This window comes from Heterocephalus glaber, unplaced genomic scaffold, assembly GCF_053883595.1.
Source record: "Heterocephalus glaber isolate CG9 unplaced genomic scaffold, H.glaber_assembly_v1.0 deba00000678, whole genome shotgun sequence".
NCBI classification, from domain to species: Eukaryota; Metazoa; Chordata; class Mammalia; order Rodentia; family Bathyergidae; genus Heterocephalus; species Heterocephalus glaber.
In genome coordinates, this window is record NW_028258157.1 from 75,871 (window position 1) to 101,254 (window position 25,384).

At 39.2% G+C, this 25,384-nt stretch overlaps 1 protein-coding gene across 1 annotated transcript in view; it reads right to left on the bottom strand.

The window, feature by feature from the left end:
* LOC101715516 (cadherin-related family member 3) overlaps positions 1-24,954 on the bottom strand; it is a 98,255-nt gene extending 73,301 nt beyond the window's left edge. Inside the window, exons 1-9 of the mRNA XM_087206748.1 lie at positions 24,894-24,954; positions 23,706-23,873; positions 18,501-18,671; positions 12,588-12,682; positions 10,828-10,950; positions 8,816-8,919; positions 6,921-7,066; positions 5,085-5,261; positions 2,012-2,103 (exon numbers count right to left, since the gene is read on the bottom strand). Coding sequence (XP_087062874.1) covers positions 2,012-2,103; positions 5,085-5,261; positions 6,921-7,066; positions 8,816-8,919; positions 10,828-10,950; positions 12,588-12,682; positions 18,501-18,671; positions 23,706-23,873; positions 24,894-24,927 — 1,110 coding nt within the window. The 5' untranslated portion in view covers positions 24,928-24,954. The remainder of the gene's footprint in view (positions 1-2,011; positions 2,104-5,084; positions 5,262-6,920; positions 7,067-8,815; positions 8,920-10,827; positions 10,951-12,587; positions 12,683-18,500; positions 18,672-23,705; positions 23,874-24,893) is intronic.
* Between the last annotated feature and the right edge of the window lie 430 nt (positions 24,955-25,384).

A 25,384-nucleotide genomic window follows, 5' to 3' on the forward strand; every position in this document is an offset into this window, starting at 1 on the left:
TTTGATGCAATTATTTGGCAAGAGCCATACCAAAATTAATTTTGTGAAGACAGTGCCCATAAATAAAATCTGAACTTACTCTTTAGTTCCAGACTTCAAAACAATGTGCACATTCTTTCACATATTTAGCTATGCTTTTTCCATTGGTTTTTGTGCTTAAGTACTAGAGCATTTTCGGTAAAATAGCTATCATTGGTTTCATAATTAGTTTAGTTTCTGCTGTTGCATTTACAGCTTTTTCCAATATAAAAAGCATCCCTCCCTATTGCATACTCAGGAAGTGTATCTAAAGGCGGTAGATGCGCTGAATTATTTGGAAGAAATCATTTGATCTCATCTCTGTATTGATTTTCTGTCTGACAAAAAGAATGTATTTTTATGTCCAAAGATGTTTTTATGGACATCAACATAGGAATATCCATTGTTATTATCCCTGTTAATAAAAGGGCCAGTGTTCAAGATGAATATTAAAGGTTTTGAAAAGACTCCACAAAGAAACTAACTTGTAAAAAAATTTACATGCAGATTCTGGCTCAGAGAAACACAATCAAACCAGGGAGGTGTGACACCCAGTGCCATTTCTAAAAAGACACGACAGCCATTTGATGGGCTTATTACCTTACTTTCAGTTGTTCATTAGTGAACAACCAAAGTTGGCCTGTGTTAGACGAAAATTCCTTAAACATTTCTTATGAAAAAAACTGTTTCTTCCTTTTTCAGGATGATTTTGGATTTACTATAATTATCATTTTCCAAATCTTTGTTGTGTTGTTCTTTCCCAATGGATTTTACAATGCAATTTGAATTTTATAACAATTTTCACTTGTAGAAAGTATACACGTGAACATATAATCGGCATGTATGGGGTCAGCCATCCTACACATACATGCTTGTCCTACCCTAACCCTGTACATATGTTCCTACACCGCCAACACACATTATTCCATGGCCTGACCTTTCCTCTACACACACACACACACACGCACACACACACACACACACACACACAGGGAGGTTCTAGCTTGGGAATCGAGCACTTCCATCTCCTCTATGTTGGCTTTCTTTTTTTAAATACCTTTATTATCAAACACACACACACAAAAAATTAAAACCACACAAAGAAGAACAATGCAAGGGGAAAAGATGTTGGCTTTTAAACTCGGTTTAAAACTCCTGTGAACCAATAATGCTGATGAATGCTTCATTATAATCAGGTGACCATAAAAATTACATAGAGACAAAATTCTCCAGAAAGCAGTTCCCTCAAATTTTAGCTTCAACAATATTCCCAAATGATATTAATAAGCCAATATTTTTACAACAAGCATGAACAAGTAGAAAAAATATCTAAGTCTGTTCTATGGAGAATTTGACTAAGTCACTACATTTAAGGCAAAATATTCCAATATATTAATATAATTTATAATATATAATCAAGAAATCATTTTTCTTAAAAATTTAATTTGATTATGGCTCATATTATACCATAAAAATTTCTGAGAAAATAATGATGAATAAATTATTTTAAATTTCTCTTTACCCCCTCTTAAGCTATAACCATTTTGTCATCTATTACTTATTAATTCATTATTTCTTATAAAGAATTGCTGAAACCAGAAATAATCTCAAAATCTAAAATATCCTTTATTCAAATTATGTGTATCATGCAGAAAATATGCCTGTGTAGCATGAATAAACAGGAATTAACAATGTAAAGAACATTCTGTGTGTGTATAAATGTCATCAGATAAATGCTAATGAATATACCAGCTCTAGTTTTTCAAACAATGTCAGACCATTTTAGGTCTATTGCTTCCATTTCAGGACATACCATTCTTATGCTACACTACTATGTTTGAATGTTCATCTTCCTTCTCTCACTTCAATATTCATTGTAAAATGAAAGACTTTAATTAAAACCCTGATGAAGTCATTGTTTGCTCATTGAAAATTACACACCCGATATTTTAATCAAATTTGAAAAAATAAAAAGTGATAGTTAAAAACTTACTTCAACTTCTTGTCCCGGATCCGGGTCTCTTGAAAGAATCATGTATATAAAGGTCAAGGCAGGGACATCTTCAGGAACAGACAGGGACACACCTGGACAATACATCAGCTGTGAATGACAACTTACACTAAAGCACTCTCCTGCCACTGTTGGCTTCACACAGGGGCTAAGAGTCTTCACCCTGCAAGAATTTCTACTTCAGTTATTCTGGTTATTTTTGTTTAACACAGGGTATCCCTCTATTGTGAAGATTACCTTGAACTCCTGGATGCAAGGGACCTTCCTGCTTCAGCACCCCTGTACTGAGACCACAGTACACTGTGCCTGTCTTTCATATAGTTTTCTTTCTTTCCTCTTTTTTTTTTGCTTAAATTCTTTTATTGGTACATTTTAGGTATATAATACATTTACACTTATCATTGGGTGCTTGTGCCTGTACATGATTTATCTTGGTTCTTATTTTTCCCCATTCCCTGTGCTCCCTTCCCTATTTACATAGACTTTGTTTCCATTTTTCCTTTTCTTATAATTTTTCCTTTCCCTTCTTTCCTTTCTCCCACTTCCCCTACCCCTTCGGACCTTTTCTTCCTATTTCAAACAATCACTTATTCATTTCAATCATTTTAGTCCTTATTTACACTTTCAGTTTCTCACATCACAGAAACTATTCAGTATTTACACATGTGTATACACATGTATACAGATATGCATTTACACATACATGAGTATGGCCTCATTATTCATCCATTTAGCTATAAGTGTCTCTAGTTTCTTGTTCTTCATATAGTTTTCTTAAGGTGTTTGTTTCAAGAAAAAACTGGAAACTAAAAAATGCATATTTGCTTTAACATTCACGTTGAAAGAGTTAACAAAATTTGAGGTTCATATGCCTCAATTTTTAAGTCTTGGACTAGTGTGTGGAAGGGGAGATGATATCTCAGTGTCTGGTACAACATCAGTGTCGCTAAAGCATCTCAGCTTTCATTCTGTTATGTTAGAATGTGAGGATTTTACTCATTTTCTCAAGAATGTCCAAAAAGTAGAGCACGACAGAGACCTCTGAGCACTTCTCCACTGATGTCCCACCTGTGCAGTGTGGATAAAGTCCATCCTCTGCCAGGCCGTGGTTCTGAGGGTTAAACATTTCACAGGACTCATCTTATAAACCAAGGCAAGTGCTAATTTCCCTCTCCACACACTGCTCCTTGCCTTCCTTCCAGAAATGCCCCTGCGAGTCTGTCCCCCCCCCCCCAACCCCAGTGTCAACATGGAAGCAAATCCATTTAAAGGATTGGCAGTTATTTCCTCTGCTGTGAGATTCTACAAATGATATCTTTATCAAAAGAAGGGTTCGTGCTTACTGAGCATTTCAGTCTTGGACAGCAAGTCCAGTCAATCTTGCATTAGGTAGTCCTGCAAAACTTCATACTTGTCTATGTCTAAGAAGGTCATGGAACAATGTTTGTGTGAACAGGACAAGGTTATTTTGTTCCTTTGCTTCAGATTGGACTTGAGGAAGCAGATTCTCTTAATTTAGTCATTTACTCTGGTTAATTAGAGCAACTCGATAATTAAACACAGTAAGTAAATTGAATACATGTGTGTCAAATCATAAGACTATTCTTTATAAGTAACTTCACAGAGTTCCGCAGACTTAGACTGCATTGATTGGGTAATGAATTATTTTCCTGTTTCTCTGAGCCCAGGGCCCAATCCACATGATGGAAAGGAAGAGGACCATGATCTTAGCAGGCTGAGAAGTTCACCCAGGGACAGCGACTCTGTGCTGGAAATCAGGCCTGAGTGACCTTCTTGAGATCCATGTGTATCTTTTTAACGCTTACTAAAGTTTGGGGGTACTGAGAGGAAATCACAAAGAACATCATATTATTTCACGATGATCCAAAAGATCCTGTCTCCACAAACATGAACCTCCATCTCCCTCCCTCCCTTCATATCTATTTTAATCATACCAAAACTACCTCTGTGTATCACCTTAAATCTACTGAAACATATATCTGAACACCAATATAAATGAGTATTCTTTGGGAACAAAATCAAATGGACTTAAAAATTGAGACATGTGAACCTCAAATTACGTACTATTAGAAGTAATGATTTTAATTCAAGAAGCTGAAATTGTATAACTAAATGTAGAATTTTTAATTTAAGAAAAATTAACAGTAGAGCATGTTTATTAAAAAGTTAGTAAACAATAATTTACTGTAATCTTCCAAAAATGATTCTGTATAAAATAATGTATGTGTTTATAATTATCAACATCACATTATTGTACACAAAAATAAGGAAATTATTTAGAGTTTATGTTAGGTATCATCTCTTGTTTATTGTGTTTTGAACACATAATTTTTAATGGCTAACTATCAAATCTATATACCACCTTATCGTTAAGTTCTCACTACTAGACATTTGGATTACTTCCAATATTACACTATTACAAATTCTGCAATACATCTTAACTATATATTCTGTACTTTCATAAATCTAAGAAATGGAAACACTGGGACAAAGATTATAATCAGTATTTAAGGTAAATATTTACTAAAATGGTATTCTGTACCTTTCAAAATTCCTATCTTAAAAATGGCTAATTTCTTCATTCCTCAAGCAATGATGCTTTTTGGGGGGTTACCGGGGATTGAACTCGGGACTTTGCACTTGGCAGGCAGGCGGCGGCAGGCCCACTGAGCTAAATCCCTGGCCCAGTGCTGCTTTTTGATGTATTATTTTTATACCTTGACAAATTAGGAGGTGAAAATTATGCTTTATTATTTAGATTTACATGTTGATTTATGTTACAGATAAACTTAGAATAATTTTGCCATTGCAGAAAGAAATAATTAGAATTTGAATTAGAGGTTCATTAACTCCAATTCCCTTCCTCTCAGGCCTGTGCTACGACTCTTATTTCATTCAGTTTTTTAAAACTTTTCCTTCACAAATCTAAACAAACTACAATTCTAGAACAATTATTGACACGATAATATTTTTAAAATACTGCTGCCGCATCACTGTCTCTTCAGTTTTGTCAATAAAACTGACTGAATTCTACCTGTTAGAAAGCCTGGGTCACAGGAGATGGCATCGTCTGCACTCTCCACCCACACGGTGAATGCGTACGTGCCGGTATTGTTTCCAGTGTCTGTGGCTTGGATCTCCAAGGAGTAGGCTTTGGAGCTGTTTGGGTTGTCAAGATTCAAAGGCTGGAGAAGAGTAATTATTCCTGTAGCTAATGAGAGCAATAAATTAAAAATGACTGATCTCAAGTAAATAAGTCTGTTAGTTTACTTACGTGGATGAAGTTTTAATTCACTTACTTTATTTTTCCATGTGGAAGAAAGTGCTATTTAGCTATTATACATCCACTGAAATTATTTCTTTAAAACCTTCTGTTTACCTTATGCTCATGCCTAAAAATGATTACACATTTAAAACTTTTTGTCCCACTTCCCCCAAGTCTCTAAATTGTTAGTATGTTGTTGTTGTTCATGGAGCACAGGAAGCTTCCTGATTTGAAAAATTCCAAACACGAACCATTCTGTTTTAGCTTTATTAAAACAACAAAGTTACTGGCATTTTTCGCCTGAAAAACTAGCCAAACCATGTTAAAATCCTAATCTTCATTGCCTCTGCCATTAAGCTAATCTCATCCCTTAAAAAGACGGAAAGTGAGCTTGAGGTTCAAGCCTAGGGAAATTTCCAGAGGTAGAAATGAGCATTCAGCCCCGGCACAAAACGTGCCTTCCCCAACGTCTGCTCTCGTGCTTTGGCCTCCTGTACGGTGACCTCCTCCCGAACGGCCTCGTGACTCCGACTCGGCCTCGGTCTCACCTATACTTCCCTTAGCTAGTTTCTTCTCCCCAAAATGTACATTTTGAAGATAAATGCATAAATTGCCTACAACTCTAAGGATTCAAATAAATTATTTCACGTAGTGGGTGATCAGTACTCTGACTTTCTAAAGTGTTAATGTTACTAAGCCAAATTATATTCCCCAGAACTCTATCTTTTGTGTTTCTGGCATTGTCCAGCCCTCGGGGAGATCTGTGGCCATCATGGAGTCTAGAAAGGGACAGAAGCTTTTAGCTTCTTTCCCGAGTTCGGGCTGGTCCACGCTGCACTGTTGGCAGGAGCCTGTGCCCACCTTACTTGCTACTCTAGGTCTTCCCGCGTCACTGACTGAACAAATGCATACATCAGCCCTGTGACCAAAGGCCCCAGCTCCCACGGGCATGAGGCCTCCGAGGCCAGAGGCAGGCAGGACTAACAGAAGTTCCAGACAACACTGGAGCAGCGGTCCAGCACGCGCTTCTGTGTTCTCGTCCACCCTGAATGCCCTACCTCCTATCCTTCCTTTCGCCTTGACTCCGGCCCCGTGGACATCGCACTCTAGCAACAGACACAGCAACCTTTCAGAGGCTACTCAACCAATCCCCCTGCTTCTGTTTGCCTGGTGCCTCTGTTTCTTTGGACCTATGGTACCAAGATAGCTCATAAGAGAGCAGAATTTCGGAAGAGTAATCCTGTCCACATAGACAGAGATATACCCATAACCAACAGCCAGTTACACAAGAGAAGTCCAAGTGAGGGGACAGCTAGGCTTCCGTGTCCTGCGGCTTACAGGGATTTCACAGAACTGTTTGTATCAATTATCTTTGAAAGCTGGTGGCCAGTTATAAAAGCACGGTCTATGTCACTCCTTGTTTCAAAAGAATGCCATTTTTATAAGAAGAAAAATAGCCACTATAAACGCCACATGTTTTTTTGGTTTTCCTGCTCCATGTTTAATTTTGCAAGGCCAGTTTTGCCAGCCCAGATTCTAAAGGGAATGAGATTAGATAGGGAATGTTTAGCCAAAGCAGGCTACAAGTATTTATCTAAAACTTACAAGCATCCAAGCCAAACATCTCCTGCTGAGTTTTAAAGGAGTAAGTGATGCTGCTGTCTTCATCTGGATCTGTCGCTTTTACTCTTGCTATAATTTCTCCAACGGGTTTCTTTTCAGTCACATTAATGGAGTCCAAAGGAAATGCTCTAAATGGAAAAATGGTGATGGAAAAATGTTGATGATACAAATTTGCAAATTCTTACATGTACAATTTTCAAATAATGATGACCTATTCCAAATCTAGTCAAATGTATGAAATTTATTGGTGGCGTGCAGTTACATAGTTTTCTTTTTTGCATAAACATTAGTTTTCAATCATACAGTCTTGGGTATGAAACCAGACATCAAAGATATCATGACAAAAGAGAGGAAAAGTGAAAACAGAATGGGATAGTGGCCCTCTATTACTCCAAATATCCAGTGTATGGAATAGTTCACAATTACACATAGGGGATATAATATATTCATTTTTATCTTCTTGTCTGGTGTAATGAAATGCTGTCCAAATAACTCATTAGAGCAAGCTATCAAAATTTTTATAATTTTACTGTTCATCTCTTTAAGTCATCTATGAAGTCCATGGTCATTTCTAGAACATTTCAGAAACTTAAATCTTTGTCTTCCTCATCCCTCCATTGAGCCATTCCTTACTGATGAGCTACCATGTGTCATGCCAGTTCACACACATGTGACTAAGCCCCAGCTCATGACATGCAAGAGCTCACTGCTAAGAGGCAGTGCAGTGTAGACATCAATGTGATGGTGTGTAATCAATCCCATGACTACTACCAATCTAAAGAGGAAGGAACACAAGTTCTGGGGATTGGAGGGAGCTGCAAGAAAGACTTCAGAGGAATGTAAGGTCCAAGGAGAAGGTAGGGGAATGGTGAGGAGGATCCCCAAAAGCATCCTTCTCAGTCACGGGAGTCCAGCGTGGGTCTTCCTTCACACACAACAGGAACTGCCTAACTTACCTTCTGAACTTTTTAATCTCATCAATTGTTACTTACTGTGCTATACCTCAAGAGATTAAAAATATCTGGAGACAACCTTTTTGGCAATTTTGGGACTGCTTATAATGTCTAGTATTGAATTCTACTACTTGAGTCAAAGTAGTAAGTTCACTCTCATGAAAGGAAGGACAGTAACAGAATAGTCATCCCAACGGTGATGTTTCCTCTGCCTCCAAACAGGCAGACCATTGGGCAGCTGTTCCTACAGGTGAAGGACACTTAAGCTCCAGATCTGCCTCTGCTTTTCAGATAATAAACACAGAGTTTGTGGGTCTCACTCAGTGAGCTACTCTTCTTAGTCACGTGTAGAGATGAAATTTGCTAATAGGAGAAAAGTAATTTGAAAACTGCCATTTTCATTTTTATGGATCTAAAGGGAAATATCTGATCACTATTAGATTGTGATAATACATCTAATTATCACATTTTCAAGTATAGAAAAACATCTGAATTTGCACTTAAAATCTGGAAACATTTTTTTTGAATGCTACAATTATACTTTAGGAACATGAAAATTAAAATACTTTAAGCATTCTAAACTATGTTTTAAGTTCAAGTTTTTATTTAAAATTATTGTAGCTATTAAAGAGAAATGTAAGAGCTTTAGAACAAATTTGGGAAAGAAACCAAAGGGAGAAAAAGGCACACCAAAAATTTTAACCATGTTACATGCTAATCACTTCCAAATTTGCTTTGCAGTACTTTCTAATGCATATTTCACTTTTGATCAGCATGTGCATTATGGATATCTAATCATACAGTTTTAACAGAACATCATAAAATGTTCTTATACAGCTTACATATTCATTATTTTTATTCACAATTTATGTGAAAAGTTTACTTTAACGATTGTGGTTACAACTTTGAAATAAACATGGTTACTCAAATCGAGGCCTTTCGTCGTTTATGTTTCTAATCTTGATAATTATCATCCCTTGGCAGAACAGGCCTGCGGTGTCTGTTGCTCTCAATGTAAGCTGGAATACCTGAAAAACAGTTTTTTAGAAATTTTATAATATACCATTTGGTAATGGACATACTACTACATGATGTTTCCTGTCAAGGTGGGGGTTTTTTGCCAGTTAGAAACACTTCGTTTTTCTTTTAAGTAAAGAAAATATAAGTGCTTTTTTAGCTGGATTAGTAGTAAATTTCAAAATAGCTTCATTGTATAGGCCATTAAATTTCATTCAGAGCTCTGTGTAACTTGGCTGCTTGCCTAAATATAGACGAAATTCAACCAAAACTATGAACAAATTCTAGAATCACTTGTTAACCCAAAGTCAAATGCACTGAAAACTACTGGCAAAGCCAGCTGTTTGGCATTAACCCCTACAAACAGGACCAGGGGCCACTCTGGGATGTGATGTAATTTTTGAAGAGATGAGAACATCTTTAGACCACAAATGTGTCCCTTGTCTACCTGTCACCCTTCTCATCCCCTAGACATTCATTCATATTAGCAAGTGTAGCCTTGGAGAAAACAATAAGGAAAAGCTACCCATTGCAAGGTAGTACGTGATCCATCCATCTGGAGCAAGCATGCAGCAACCCCAGCAATTACAGCACTCCAGGCTGCGTCAAGTCTCACACAACCGTCCCAAACTTCCATCTCTGGGACATGTGACCACGCGTCAAATCTTATACAGTGGGTCATGGGCACTAATGGAACGATGAAACAGACTGAAGGATTTGCTAGAAGTTTACTGAATGTGTGAGTAGCAGTAGCTCCAGAAGAGTCAGCAGTAGAAATCTGAAATGCTTATCCACAGGGCTCATCCATACAGCCTGCATGCCTTCTCCACCTCATCTTGTCTTGGACTCTTAACAGTCAAGCTTTCTAAATGCTCTGTATCATTGGCCTCTGCACCATCCTCCAATGTCCAAAATACAAATTGAATTTGAATAGACTCCATTGACTTCCAGCTACCACTTATGTACATTCTTTAAAACTAGAAAGTTGAGACCAGGATCGACTATGGATTCTTCTTTTCTTCTAGGTATTGAATCAGCAGTAAATTGTCTATTTTTATTACAATGTCTTATATTTCCCCTTGGTCCCTGTTCCCTTGGTCCCTCACTGAGTTAGTCCATGTGGAGGCATTTCTGGAAATAGACATTTTTTTTCAATAGTAGTAGGGATGCTCATGATTATAGACTCCTTTATCTCTCATACCTCACAACTCATTGTTGTGTGAACACAAACTCGGGAGCTATGTAGCTGGTTTCTTTCTAGGCAGTTGTTCCTACTTACATAAACTTCATTTTTCACCCAAATTTAAAAAAATCAGCCTGAAATGCTTTCCTTAAATTACATTTCTTATAGAGCTCCCCCAAATCATCTTCTTTCCTATGACATTAGTTTCAAATTCTTCTATAAGGTTAGTACCTTAGCTACTTAAGTGTTTTAACACTCTAGGTGAGTCAGGGTGTTAGTGACCAAATTGTTCCAGTGTAAAAACTTGACTGTCGGGCTAGGGATTTAGGCACTGCACCTGCCTCGCAAGTGCAAGGACCTGAGTTCGATCCCTGGTACAGCAAAAAAAACACACAAAAAAACCCACCTTGACTGTTTTTAGTTTCTTTGATGTTTAGAAAAAGTTAAATAGCAATGATTTACCAATTTGATTTTTCCTGCTAAAAATGACATATAAGACATATTTTTTTTCCTTAAACTTCTATAGGTAGATCTAAAAGTTAAGTCATGACCCCTTTGCTTGGGTACCCATGAGGCTTGGGTCCAGACTTTTGGTTAACTTCATAAATCCTTTCAAATGAATCACCCAAGATATTAACACTTCCTCTAGATTAACTGGTGTTTAATTTTTCATGAAGAATTCAAAATTATGAAAACTCCCTTTTACTCTATGTAGAAAAATAAATACGTTAATTACATGGTATCCTCTGTCAAAGTCCAAAGTGTCTTCTCCTCCCAGGCTGACAACACCATTTATAGCATCCACTCCGAAAGAGTTCGCTCCCTTCCTTGGCCCAGATAACTGAGTCTCAATTGTGTACTGGAAAAGTAAATATCCGTTACTCACACCAAAACGGATGCAAAGTGTGACAATTATTAAGATACCATAATAGAGCAAATATGTAGAATGTCTCCTATTTTTACACTGATTAATTTCAGTTGTTTCTTTATGTTCTAGCTGTTATTAGAACCACTGATGTTTTGTTATTTATGATAAAGGAAAGTAGTTGAGTTGTTCACCCTATCAACACAACCAAAACATTTGCTGGCTTTTAGTAGAACTAAAAAAAAAACCACTTAGATAATTCACAAAATATTTAATTCTAATCCTACAAATAAATACAACTCTGAAAGAATATACAAAATAAACTCATTATTGCAGTGTAAATATTACAAAATAAAGTAGAATTATGAGCATGAATAATATTCAAATATTAGCACAGTTGAACATATAGCTTATGATTTATTTTGTTTTTCATTTCACTTGTAGTTTTTGCCACCACTTCTGAAAAGAGGTAAAAGTAGATAAATCTATTCTCAAAAGTAGCTGAACAAAATGTAGTTTGAATCGAGGTAAAAATTCATTAAATAAAAGTTAGTGACTTTTGTGGATTTCTTTTTAATCCAAAATTCATTCTCTCCTCTTAACAGTATTTCCTAGAACATGAAGGTTAAAATAACCACCTGCTGCTCCCCTAGTATTCTTGCGAATGACAGAACTGGTAATAACTGCTTTCAGCTGGACCATAGGTTGTTGTTTTTTTAATCTATTGAAAAGACGTCATCTAATGGGAAAGAGCTCATATTTCTTAACAATTTCATATTGGCTAGTCTACAACAAAATATTTTTAGAACACTCCATGGAGATTGTTTGAATGCTTTGACTGACAGCAGGCCATATATCACTGAAGGTTAAGCAAAGAAAAAATACATGTAATTGTGGAATATACATAAAAATATATACTAGTGGAAATCAAGAGATTTAGCAACTTCTCCAGGATTATCCACTAGCCAGGGGTCCAGCCATAAGGTAGCCTAAATCAGAGGACACCCCCTAGGCCAGCGGGTGCGCCGTGACTTCATGCTGCGGTGCGAAAGGAAACGCATTCGATGGATTCAGTTCACCTTCAAAAGGAACAGCTGCATAGCAAGCGTGCTGGCTTTTGCAGCCCAGGACACCACTAGACTCTCCAGATAGAACTTTATGGGTTCTTTTCATTTTGCCAAATCTCTAAAAGACTTTACAACTATGAATCAACTATGAGAAAAGCAAGTCTCATTGAGTGAGATACTGCATAATTAGGGTACCGAAACATCAGAAAAAAATATAGACACTTACATAATCACATTCACATGTGTCACTGGAATAGCTAGAAAAGTAAAACAGTTCTGATTCGCATCAAAAAGGCAAAGTCTCAGTTTTTCTCAGCAGTGACCTCTCCCGCCAGCCCTCCACCTTGAGAACTCATCATGAGATTTTTCTGTACAACCGAAGAACATGAGTTCTTCTAAAAATGCTATTTGCAACACTAACATGAATTGCATACGTGTCATTGTGAGGTTCACTGAAGGCTTCTTAATTATAAATTGTGCTAACTACTCTTGAAAGACATCCCGGTTCTCCGTGCATGAGCCTGCTGGGCTTCATGAATGGGTGACACAGTGGCGGCCACCTACCGTCAGCCTGTCACCGTGACCCAGATCCTCATCTGTGGCCGTCACTCTGTAAATGGGCTGAAATAAGGGGTAGTCCTCGTCAATTTCCAAAGCAGCTGCGAAGCAACAATCAACATGTTGTATCAGAAAGTAAAGTACACTCTGCATTCCTTATCTTCCTCCATAGGAAAAACACAACACTGCTCATCACAGAGCAGGTTGCAGGGCTGGGATCCTGTTTTAAGGCTGCAATCTGTGTGTTACTCACTTCTGTATTTTTCTTTGTTTTCCTGATTTTCACCACTCCTGTCATGGAGCTCCTTTGCCTCACTTCCTAGCATTCTCTGCAGCTAAATGAGACAGAACATGACATATACGTGGACAAACTGTGTTGCAGGGAGTCAGTGGGTGGCATCACAAAAGATCACTGTCATTTCTAGACCCGATGAGGTAGACGGAAGAACTGCTCCCTACTGAGTGGGTGTATAGATGATGAAGTTCCAGTTCTTAGCCACCTTCCAGCACCTTCCCCATCCTGGTCCGTGACCGGAGGGGCCCCAGGAAAGAGTCAGGTTAATTGTTTTATTGAGTTCTGCTGCATTGATTGTGACTGTGTGCGTGTGTGTGTTGTGTACATGTGTGTGTGTCTGTTTCACTACAGCTTATTGGAATATGAATTTGAAATAAAGTTTAACTGAAATTTGATAACAAGACATTCTTAAATATTCTATTTTTAACATAAATTGACAGATCAAATATATGTCATAATAAAACAAAATGTTAAGAAGTGGCCAAATAAGCCTAATTTTTTTCTAATGTAGTCACATTTAAAATGAATGAACAGGAGATTTGGGGGAAAAAGGATAAAGATGTCTATCTAGAGTCATGTCTCCCAATATTTTCTCTGAAAACAGTGAAGAATAAAAGAAGAAATAACATTATATCAAAGCCATGCCATCCAAATAACTTCAAGTCAATGCATGGCCGAACTTCATAACTTTAAGAAATTAACTCAACAAATTCAGCTTCCATACCACCATGAAGGCTTGCAACAAGCAAAGAAGGACCCAGAAAAGCGATAGCTAAGAGAAAAACAAATAATAAAGCTACAACAGGCCTAATTATGCTGTAAAATTGTTACCAGAAAGAATCAAGTCTACGCAAAATGTAAAAATCCAGTTAACTCTGTTCTTGCCATGCATGGTTAGTACTATACAAAGAAACATAAGGGAATAAAGACACATCACCAAACATTTCTCCCTAAAATCATGTAGTCAAAAACAGAACACATTTTAAGATAATAAATCTTTTAAGTAAAACAATGAATAAATAAAAGCATACTAGAAATGCAGATACAGGCATGTAGAACTTATTTTTGATTCAATCAGAACACTTACTTTTTTTAAACTTTTCTAACAGTTGAACAAATGTCATGCTTTCGACACTTCCTAAGCATTAGCCCGAGCTGTCACAATTTCAAAGAGAATCATTAGGGCAGTAACTGACTTGGACTCACTGCTCCTCTTCTGCTACTCCTCACCTGTCTACACTTACTTCACACGGTGTCTTTTGCTCCACACCTCTAACCCCTTGCCTTCTACTCAGGTGCACCAAACAGCTCCCATCTGGCCATTCAAGGTAAACGGAGGCAATAAAGCCAGTGACAGCTGACCTTTCCCCAGGACCTCGACACTTGAGATTTGCACATTCTTCTCTGCTTCTACTTCGAAGGAGAGAATTTTATCCATAGGATAACCCTATCCCTCCTCTTGCTCTAACTTTACCTTCCATTTTCAATCTCTCCCTCTCTTCCACCTAGTTTTCATGATCAGTTAAATATGCCCAAGCCTCTTCCCTTTAAGAAAGCATCCTTGACCCAGCATACCTGATCTATGACTCTGTCTTTCCGCTACCCTTTGGGGCCAGTCTATAGTTTTCTTCACCTTCTGCTCATCTTTATTCCTCTCTATAGACCGAAATTCTTCCCCCAAAGTTACTGATGAGCTCCATGCCCCCAGACCAATGCTACTCAGGGTCCATCTCATTGGACCATAAATGTCCATCTCAAACATTTACACAGTTGACTCTTCTTCCTTTTCTTGGCAGAAAAAGAGCATTGTACATCTGTAGGAATTACTCTAAAACTTCTGAGGACCTCTGGACAAATTTCCTGGGAAAATCGAAATTGGCAGGTTTCCTGAACTGCCGTTAAGTTCTCAGATCAGGCAAAATCCTTATTATAGCTTTGCAAATCCTACCCAACAATGTCTTAAAAATCTGCAGTCTGATGTAGGTTCTTCCCATCGTGTCATTTTCGCAGCAGCATCTCCTGCCTTCATATCTTAGGGCCAACAGGGAAGAGACAACAGGAAGCGGGTGGTTCTGGCCCTCAAAGACACTAAGTAATTACATGGAGCTCCCAGGAGAGATTTTCTGGATGCAGTCTGAGCCCTTCACCAAGATTTTTTTTAAAAGTATTCAAGTTACTACTCAAAAGCAAAGCTGATGTCAATATTAAAAGTGACTGTATACACCTCTGTGTTTGCCTGGAGAAATGAGTGCACGTGTTTATCCAAAAACAATACCGGTAACAGTAAAACTTGGTAAAAGAAAGATTTTGAATCAACAGAAAGGTGTAAATGTTGCATTTTGAAATATGAACAAGGTTCCTTCTATAGTTATTGAAGAAATGAATGTGATATTTGAGTACAATATAACACTTGCATATACAAAAAACCCTACTTTATTTTTATAATCAACTTAAAACTACATAATATGAATCACTTAATGAAATGAACAGTTGCTTTTGTTTTGTGTGGTCCAAATTTCAAAATAGTAATTTTTTAATAATTGTATTTGTAAGACAAACTTACAGTTAACCTTCATGATTTTCCAAATCAAGGAATAGCATACTATGTTTTCCTAGTACTGAATTTTAATAGCAACAATAACGAAAATTTCTTCCAGTCACACACCTAAATAAAGAGACCCTCCACCCAGTGGTGCTTTTTTAGACTTTGGGCTAAGAGTATGAGCTAAAAGGAGAAAATTTAAATCTTCAAGACATTTTTAATTTGTGAAATATAGACATAAATTGAAATTGTGAATACAGACTTATAAATGTTTAGAAGACGGACGAGTAGATGAGACTGATAAATCATTCACTATTTCCACCTGAACTTCAATCTCATCTCTTTCTCACCTCCTCTTTCCCGTCTTCAGCCTCCCAAATGAATCCTTTCCATTTGTTTACAGAATTACCCAATGTCTCCTTTTGAAAAGAACTAGGTTCCAGACAGGAACCTAGAAATCTCTGGTAGTTCTGCTGTTGCCTTTGCTCCAGATTCACACTCAAATTTCTAAAGCAATGTTATGTCTTTCTCCAATCTCACTAACCAGTCTCAGTTTTCTGGCTTCCACCCCCGCAACACCTCTAAAACCATTCGCGGACTCGGTAGTGACCACCATGCCTGTCTCTGGCAGTGGGTATGTGGTCTGGGACTCCAAGCCTGCTGGTCCTGGCACTGTGGACCGCCTCTCGCTGTCCCTCACGCACTGCTCTCCTGGCCCTACCAGCTCCCTGGCTGCTCTTCTCCTTGGCAGGCTGAGTGTCTTCCCGTCATTAAGTGTAGGAGTCTTCAAGCTTTGGCCACATTCCCTCCTTTATTCTAATTCTCTGCTGTGTCTGAGTAATTTCATCCAAATCCATGGTTTCAATTACAAAACATTTATAGCCCGAGGCAAGACTGCTGAGCACAGCTGCTAACCTAAATCCCCCCTTTGATAGAACAAAGGCTTATGGAGCAGGACAGGTTTGAAAGCAAGCTCAAGAGTCTTCTTCTCAAATTTGGTCTGTCCCTAGGTTTTTCTGGTGTACTTGAGGCTCACACCATTTATGCCAGGCAGAACCCTGAGCATCCTCCTCTCCTCCTGTATACTGAATTCCTGCTCAGTCCATTTCCTATTTGGTATCTCTAGACTTTCCTCCCTTTGTCTCTGTCCCCTCCCCACCCACTCCACTCCTTCCCTGGATTACTGACCCAACCCTAGAACTGCTCCTCCTTTTTTTGCTCTACGGGTATTTTAACTTCCACCCATGAGTCAAATCTCAATTTCTGACCATTTTGTACGCTGTGTGAACTCAGAATAGTTTTTATACTTTTAAATAAAAGTGATTAAAATAGTTTTAAAACAGCAAAAGATGACTAATATTTTGTAACACAGGAAATCTGTGTGAAATTCAGATTTTACTGTTCACAAATAAAATTTTAACAGAACACATACACACCCACTTGTTTTAGGTTGTTTCAACATTCTTGCTGCAATGGCAGAATGGAGAGATGGAAATAGAGACCATACAGGCTACTCTCATCACTTCCAATGTGGAGAATTCCAGCAATCTAATCACAAAGGGAGCTCAGTTCCCTGTTGTTCTTCATTACCACACTGACCATCTTGGGAAGATGAGAAGAGTGGACATTGAATGACACACTTTCAAGGTATGAGGAGTGTGGATTATTTTGCTTTGAGTTATCTGGCAAAGAATTTTGTTTATTGTACAATGGCTTTATAGCTGTGAGACAAGAATATGTCTCAGAGAAAGAAGAATAAGTATTCATCACAATGTCCTCACCTAAGTGGAAAACAATGGTCAGTGATAGCAGAAAATAATATTACATGATGACAGATTTTATTCACGAAAGTTAAAAAAAATGTGATTGCAAGCAACATAAGATTCTGAATGAGTCACTTGTTAGCTGAGCAAGGAAATCCATTCCCTGAAACAGAATTACTCAACACCCTGTTCAATAAAAGCACATTCTGTTACCTCAAAAACCCAAAAAGAAAATCCATTTTTCTTGATAGTATACCTGAAGTACAAATCATAGTCATGGTTTTTACTATCATACTATTAAATTGTTGTCAATCAAAAATTTATAGATTTTTTCCTTTATTTGTTTTATGAGCTTGAATCCAAACTACTTAAATAAAAAATATTATTAACTTTGCATTCTTGACCACAAAACTTCAAATATTATCTGGCCTTGTGCAATGCTTCCCACTCAATCTGTTTTGCTCCTGTCATCTTTATACCCAGTCCATGAGTTTACTTGAAATACCCACCTGCTTACAGTACTTCAAAGGATTTATACTACTTTATGGACAAGGGCAGACTTTTGAAAACATACTTCGTTCCTTTCAAATAATCATTCTGTGTAGTATTACTCACCTTCTCTCCATTTGCACCACGTGAGACATTCATTCCTCCCGATCACCGTGTTCTATTCGCTCTGCACTTCATACACACTTATTTCTGCAAGAAAAGCTGCTCCCTCCCCTTTTTCTGTCTATTCCTCTCAGAGACTGGGTTCAAAGTAAATCAGCGGCTATTCGGAGAATGCATTCCTTATATCCTGTACTTGGGCCACCCCCACACAGAAACATACACATTATCTGCTTTATAGTAACAAAAGCCTCATATTTATATTATTATATCACAACTGAAATATTACATTTACTCTTGTATTGAATTCCTCACTCCTTGAAAAACTAAAACACTTTGAACCTTAAGGATATTATCTTTTGGTATTTTTACAAGTGAAAGTTTAAATTTTCATACTAGATTATCAAAGAATTGCATTTACTTTTTCTCTCCTTTCTTACTTCTTTTATAATAAGTCTTTTGGAGAATCTCATTTGCTGTTTTTCATGATTTTGTTTTCTAACCACATAAATGTAGAGTAAAAATTTCTACATGGGAAGCAGTTTTTGAACTATTTCAGAGAGATATTATATGTTTTCCTGTATATATGAATATCTGCCCATATTTTACATATTTCTATAAACATACATTACATGCATAATTTTGAGAGTCCTGACCTCTTTCATTGTAGACAGCTGTTGAAAATAAACCACAAAAACCACAGCCCATACCTGTGCCTGCAGAGAACTGAGGGTCAGCTGTGCAGTCTGGGGGCTCGGGAACATCAATGATATTAATGGTGAGGACCCGTCTCCTGGGCCCCCCGGTGTCAACTATAAATAGGAACCTTATTGGATCCATTTCATAATTAAAAACTTTGGTAGATGTGATTACACCAGAACCTGGCAAAGAGATAATGCAAAAGTGTACTTAGATGTGCTTTGTATCTCGAAAGATGTTAAAATTACATATTTCAGCTCTTACAGAAAAACGTAATTTGGAAATGACATGATATACCCAAAATCACACTGTTCACAAGCATATTTAATGAAGAAAAAAAGTGCAAGTATTTTCCATTTTCAGTTTTTCACCATCTCATAAGGGAAAGACCTAATATGTACAAATCATAGAAAATACTAATATTTTCTTTTGAAAATGTTGCATGAGTTAGACTTCTATGTTTAACAAGTTGAATTTCCCTCATTTTCAATGAATATAATTTCCAAAAATTACAGAGACCATGAATGATGGAGATCATGTTTTCATCTCAGTCATGTCTACATTTTATTAACAGAAAAAAAATTCACTATTTATAACCAATCTCATTAGTTTACCCTATGTTGAGTTTTCCCTATAATCATGACATAGGTTTGCCAGAATTTTGAGCTGGCACAAAAGTTAACAAGAATTCTCAGTTGTCAAAAGAGGGGTACCCCTTTAAGAAAAGGTATTTCTGTTTTCTACCTACTGTACCTCTTTCTACTTCCCTGCGGGAGCAGCGTAGCATTTGAAATTAAAAGAACCAGTTAAGTGAAGAAACAAAACCAAGAAATGGCAGTGTAGCTGAAAGGAAGAAAAGCATAGACACTGGTAAAAAGGACACTTCTTATTTTCTCGTTATCAGCAATATTAGTTTTATTAAATCTGGATATATTAAAAGAAACTATAATCAATTTTAGCAAATAAATTATTTGAAAATTAATGTTTTATATACATATGCTACTTTAAAAGGCCAAGTCACAAAAACTACTGAATTAGAGAGAAAAATGTTGTTCTATATCTGGGCATTTCACTATTATCCATAGCCAATATCTTTTTAAAACTATATATACTAATCAGCTGATGAATTTTCAAACCGAGGTGGAGTTTATATATCTTAAGGAAGTAGACCAAAAAACAGTCTCAAATATGGTGTCTAATCAAAGCTAGAGGGAATGAATGGGTTCAAGCATCAGATGGCTGTTTCCATGATGTCTCCTAATGTGTCTCTCCTGGATAAACTAAATGAACTGAAAGTTAAAGGAAGAATCCCATGAGTCTTCCCCAACTCCTAAGAACGAGTTTTTGCTCCTTATTTTGGTGTCAAGGATGTAACAGAGGAGGAGACCCAGTTGCAGGGCTGACAAGGTAGCCGCTAACCTGTGGCCCTGGAGCAACGCCTCTGTCCATGCGGGAGCAAAGGAAGACGTTTCCACAGTGCGCTCCTCCTGGAGTCTGCCTTTCCAGTGGTCCTGGAGCTCGAGACTCGAGATGAGTCCCCACCAATAGCCTTGGCTTTTGCTCCTGCTACTGTTTGGATCAGAAGTGTCCCCCAAAGGCCCGAGTGCTAGAAGGCTTGGACCCCAGGGAGGAGCCCCTGGAAGGGGGGGAATATGTACGGCTGGGACCTTGGAGGAGGTCTTTTCCAGTCTTTCCTCTTCCGTCCATCGCTTCCCAGCCTCGAAACAAGCAACTTTGCCGAACCATGCAGCCCAGAGCCCTGTGGTGCCTCAGCACATCCTCCACGGAGACGAGGCCCACTGATCACGGACTGTGAGCGCCACCTCTGAGCCTGGGCACCAAACTGCATCTTTTCTTTTTGTGAGCTGACTTCTCTCAGCTGCTTGATACAGTGACAGAAACCTGGCTGACACGGCAGCCCACAGAAGCTAAGGACTGCCTCAGGAACTGAGATGACTTTGATGGATTAGTTTCTGGGGTTAACCTGGACTTCACTTTGAGATAGATTTGAACCGATCTTTAAATTCAGCCTTACAAATCAACACAAACAAGAAGAGAAGAACCATTTAGCCAACTCAGAATGGTGACAAATGTGTAAAACCGAGTATTATTTGAAGTCCCTACGTTTTGAGGTAATTTATTATATTACACGACTAAGCAGATACAGGAGGAGCACAGATTTGAATAGTTGGGGTTAGACTCAGAAACAGCCACGTGTTCCTTAGTACAGGGCCATGGACTAAGAAAAGTGGAGAAACGCCTGCATGGGTGTGGCCTTTGTCCGTAGGTGCAACTGGGGAAGAACTGCTAAAGACGGAGCAATTTCAAAAGACACAGGAGAAACACTCTTTTTATACATTTGAAATCAACATGGATATTGAGATCACTTCTCAGAGGGAGGGAATTATTTCTGAATGAATAAATCAAAAATGGAAAGGAGCAGATCAGGAGCAAAGGACAGAGGAGGCACAAGATGCTGCATTATGTGCAAAGGCTCAGGGAGAAGCAGACCTTTCATAGGGAGATGTACGTTAACATTAAGATATGAAACCACTGACGCAGAGCACTCTCTTTTCAACCTGGGAAAATAAACAGAAGCCACATTTTAATGAGATTTGTGTGTCAATGTAAAGGGTTTGGATTTTATCTTGGGGGAAAAGAGGAAGCTATCCAAGAATCATAGGTGGCATGAGATGGATAAGTATCAAAGAATCACAGAGAGTGATCATATTTGTATAATAAAATTACTCCCAGAAAAGAGACAATGGTGGGGCTGGGGATGTAGCTCAAGGGAAAAGCACTTGGCTAGCCTTGTTTAACCCCAAAAGGAGAAGGAGAGGGGCAGGGAAAGGGAGTGGGATTGGGAATGGGAAGGAAATCTGAGGCAAGGAAGCGAACGCAGGGATGGTAAGCAACTCCAGGGAAGTAAAAAGGAAGTGTCGGGAGAGTCTTCATGGAGACCAGAAAAACACAAGTGCGATTTGGACGCCAAAGGATCTACAGTGAGCACAGGCTCTGGGTAGTCAGGTGGGTGTCCCGAGAGGAGTCTGTAGTGTGGCTTTCGGGAGGAGGCAGCAAGCGGTCCACCACACACGACGGAGTCCTGATGCTCTGCACACTAGCACAGGATGGATAGGGTGGCAGCAGAGGAGCACCAGCCCCAGGCCTGGTGCTGCCCAACGCTCAGGCAAAGGCTACAGGAGAAACAAGCTCTAGGCAAAGAGGTTCAGCCGGAACTTGAACGACTGAATTTAAAACGAGTGTGAATCTACAGGAGAGCTCGAGAGGTCCAGGGTTCAGCGACAGTGGGTGAGCTTTGGTGTATTTCACAGCTGTCCCAGAGAGTGCATGAGTAAGACTTTATTAGCATAAGGAGACAAGGAAATAATATACAATAAAAGGAAGAGGAACAGGGGAGATAAATCACGTCTGGCTACGGATTTAGAAATGGATTTCAAAGTCTCAGAGATTATGGCCCCGGGACTTACACTGGATAAGGCCAACAGACTAAGCGCTGGAGTGCTAGATGGGCCAACATGTGGATCTCAGAGTCACCTAAGGATGGCGGCAGGACTTGGAATAAGAGCAGCCCCATGATGGTGCATTCTGAGTTCAGCCTCCTGGGGGAGTCGCTGGTGCATCGTGGTGAGGCCCAGCTGTCCTCAGCTCCCCAGGGGATCCCCACAAAGGAAGGAGTGGGCCCTGCAGGGTGAGAAGCAAGCTGCCTCCCACTCCCTTAGCAGGCAGTATGAGGTGCGTGGGAGGAGGAGCAGCACCCGCCTGAGACATGCTGCCGCTGCCGCCCCCGAGGTGACACGTTTTCGTTCAAGCGGGAGATAAAGTCACAAATAAGCTGAGAAAGTAAGGGATTCTTAAAGCCCATTTAGCAAAGAAGGAAAAGTACGGAGAGCACAAGTGGAGGGACAGAGATTTGAGAAGAGGGTAAGGTTGCAGAGGAGAGGAGAAAGACACAGTGCAGGGGCGCTTCAGCCTGGACAGCTCGGAAGGGCCTGAGAGGCCATGGGTCCAAGGCCGACGTGTTTCCCAGGTAATTAGATTCAGCTAGGTCTGTGCTGTCACCTCTCCCAGATGTCAAATAGGGAGAGAGGAGGAGGAGGAGGAGGAGGAGGAGGAGGAGGAGGAGGAGGAGGAGGAGGAGGAGGAGGAGGAGGAGGAGGGAACGCAGGGTCCGAATGGCGGGACCTGGGGAGTCTCGGGGCTGCTCTGGCTGCAGAGGAACGACCAGAACCCAGGCCACGGGAGGAAGGTGTCCCTGTCAGGACCCCGGCGGGGGCGGGGAGAGAGAAGGTGGGGGAGCTCTAAGCTCAGATTCAGGCTCAGAGGGCAGCTCTTGTGTGACAGGGAGGGGCGCAGCTGAGTGGGGAGCAGAGCCTGACCCGGGGAGGCAGGCTGAGCCATAGGCTGATTCTGTTTGCAAACTTCCTCTGAAACGTGTAAGAATTAGATCAGGAATATTTTGACATTTCTGAAGCATAGTGCTTAGATACTTGCTTACGTATTTATGAAATTCCCTGAAATGTTTGAAAAGCAAGGATCTCGGCTTAGAATTCCTGTCTACTTCTCTGCGTGTGGAGCTCAGATGCTGACAAACAAGCCCTGTGAGAGGGCAGTAAGTGGACCCCACCTCAGAGGGCCTCAGAAACATCGTTTCTGTTTGTGACTGGCTGCGGTTGGATTTCCACTATGAACCGAAGGGAATTTTGCTTCTTTGCCTGTTTGTCGTTTTAACCAAGACCCTTTTGCTCGGCTTCTTCACGCATCCCGAGCCAGCCCATGCTGCAGGCTTCCTGTGGATGTCCAGATCGGCACAGCAGCCTAACGCGCACGACGTCTTCCCTGCCTGAGCTGGCTGATTCGTTAGAATGAATTCACTTGCCCAAAATGTCTGTAAGTCGTTTTTCGTGGGATTAGTATGAAAATATATTCTCTGGGTCTTGTTTCCTACTATTCAAAGGCTGTCTCTGGAGAAAGTGAGTGACTCAGGACAACTCATGCACAAAACATCCTGTCATGCTAGGCAGACACTTGGGCCATGGGTGATCATGGTGTGGGGCAGAGCAGGCTTGGAAAGCAAAGTGTAACCCCAAATCCAACAGGCCAATGGGCTGTAACTAAATAAATTTCCTTACAGTCCAAACTCAAAAAGAAATAGGGATAAAATCAATTAAAACCTATGATTGCTAAAATTCTCTTACTTGCATCCATGACGAAATCCTTTGTTTTATTCAGAAAGTGGTAGGCATCTGCTTTTCCAGCCACATCTTTGTCATAGGCTCGACTTAGTTGGGTTCCAGGAAGCAGGTTTTCAGGCAAGTTCACTGGGTTAATTAATATCTGAATTTCTGCTCCAATATGGGAACACACTGAGGAGATAACACAGAAAGACTTCTTTGGAAATACCAAAAAACATGAAAATGAAGTTTTATCTATAATTTTCCATATTTTCATCCCCATAAATCTCATACATAGCTGAAACTATATAACTTGGGAAAAGGTTGCATCTAACACTGAGTCAATGTTTATTCTCATTTGTTAACTCTTATTTCAATAGAGTGTGTAAAGTTTTGATCCCAGAATTACTATACCTTTAGTTAATTACTTCATTCAATATGGATATTTAGCAATTATTACGTAGAATGATTAGTCAAAAGGGTATTTCACCAATTTCCCTCTTTATTGGTCATTTCAGTCAAAACATTTACATATTCACTGAAACTCCATTTTTTTTTTTTTTTTGGCACCAGGGATTGAACTCAGGACCTTGAGTTTTCAAGGTAGGCACGGTGCCACTGAGCTAAATGCCCACCCTGAAACTCCATTATTAATATAAAATTTGTTGCATTACAATTCCATTATAATTTCTATTTTAATTTACTCATTTTTCATTGCTTTTCTTTTTATTTGGATGAAGACAGGCTTGAGACTCACTGTAGACTGCAGTATATGGCACCTTGACAGTGCAAAAGAAAATTGGTAGATCCTGAACTTCACTCCCAGAGGACTTCATAGATCTAAAAGTATGCAGTGTATCTACATGCATGCAAAATCCAAAACAACACCTTAGCACTTAAAACAATCATAAATTTGTGAATATTTCGTGTGACTCTTTGTTGTATAACAGAAAAAGATTTATACAGCAAATTAAGCAGCTAAAAGAAGAGCCTAAGGTGAAAAATATAGCAAATGTTGAATCCTACTTGAAATAATCCAAGATTTGTTTCTGTTTTTTAATCATACCCAGAAACACACACACAAAAAGAGCAAGAATAAAAGTGAGAAAGAGTAGAATAATCATAAATTAAAAGGATCTCACCAAAGATTCAAATTCCTCAGCACTTAAATTTGTTTCCTAAAAACAAACGAAGCATCAAATTTAAACCAACCTGTGCATATTAATAAAATCTTGCAGATGTTCATATTTGGACGAGCTTCCCCGGTGTCCGTGGCAATACCAACCAACAAATGCATGGCTGTGTCTATTTATACAAATTCAGCCTTTACATGAATTAAGCCCACAGGTCAATAAATTGTTACTCAACATTGCAGCAATCATTTTACTTTGCTGTCTGAGTGACTGGGCACGGAGGTCATATTTCAACCCCTGTACCTGCTTCCCACACGAATCTGGTGAGATTACCAGCAGAACCAGGGCCATGACAGCTACTGATCTCACGTCTTGAGAGTTGACAGGGGGTATCCTGTGGAAAATTTTTGGCAACAAGTCCGGGTGATCTGCTCCTTAATCCTTGTTGACCCAGTAGAAGGTGCTCTGGAAGTAGAATAAACCCTAACACCAGCCATATAGGTTTGTAAACCCAGAGACAATGAACCCACATAGATTCGAATGGCAACATCCTGTGCCCAGTACTGTCCT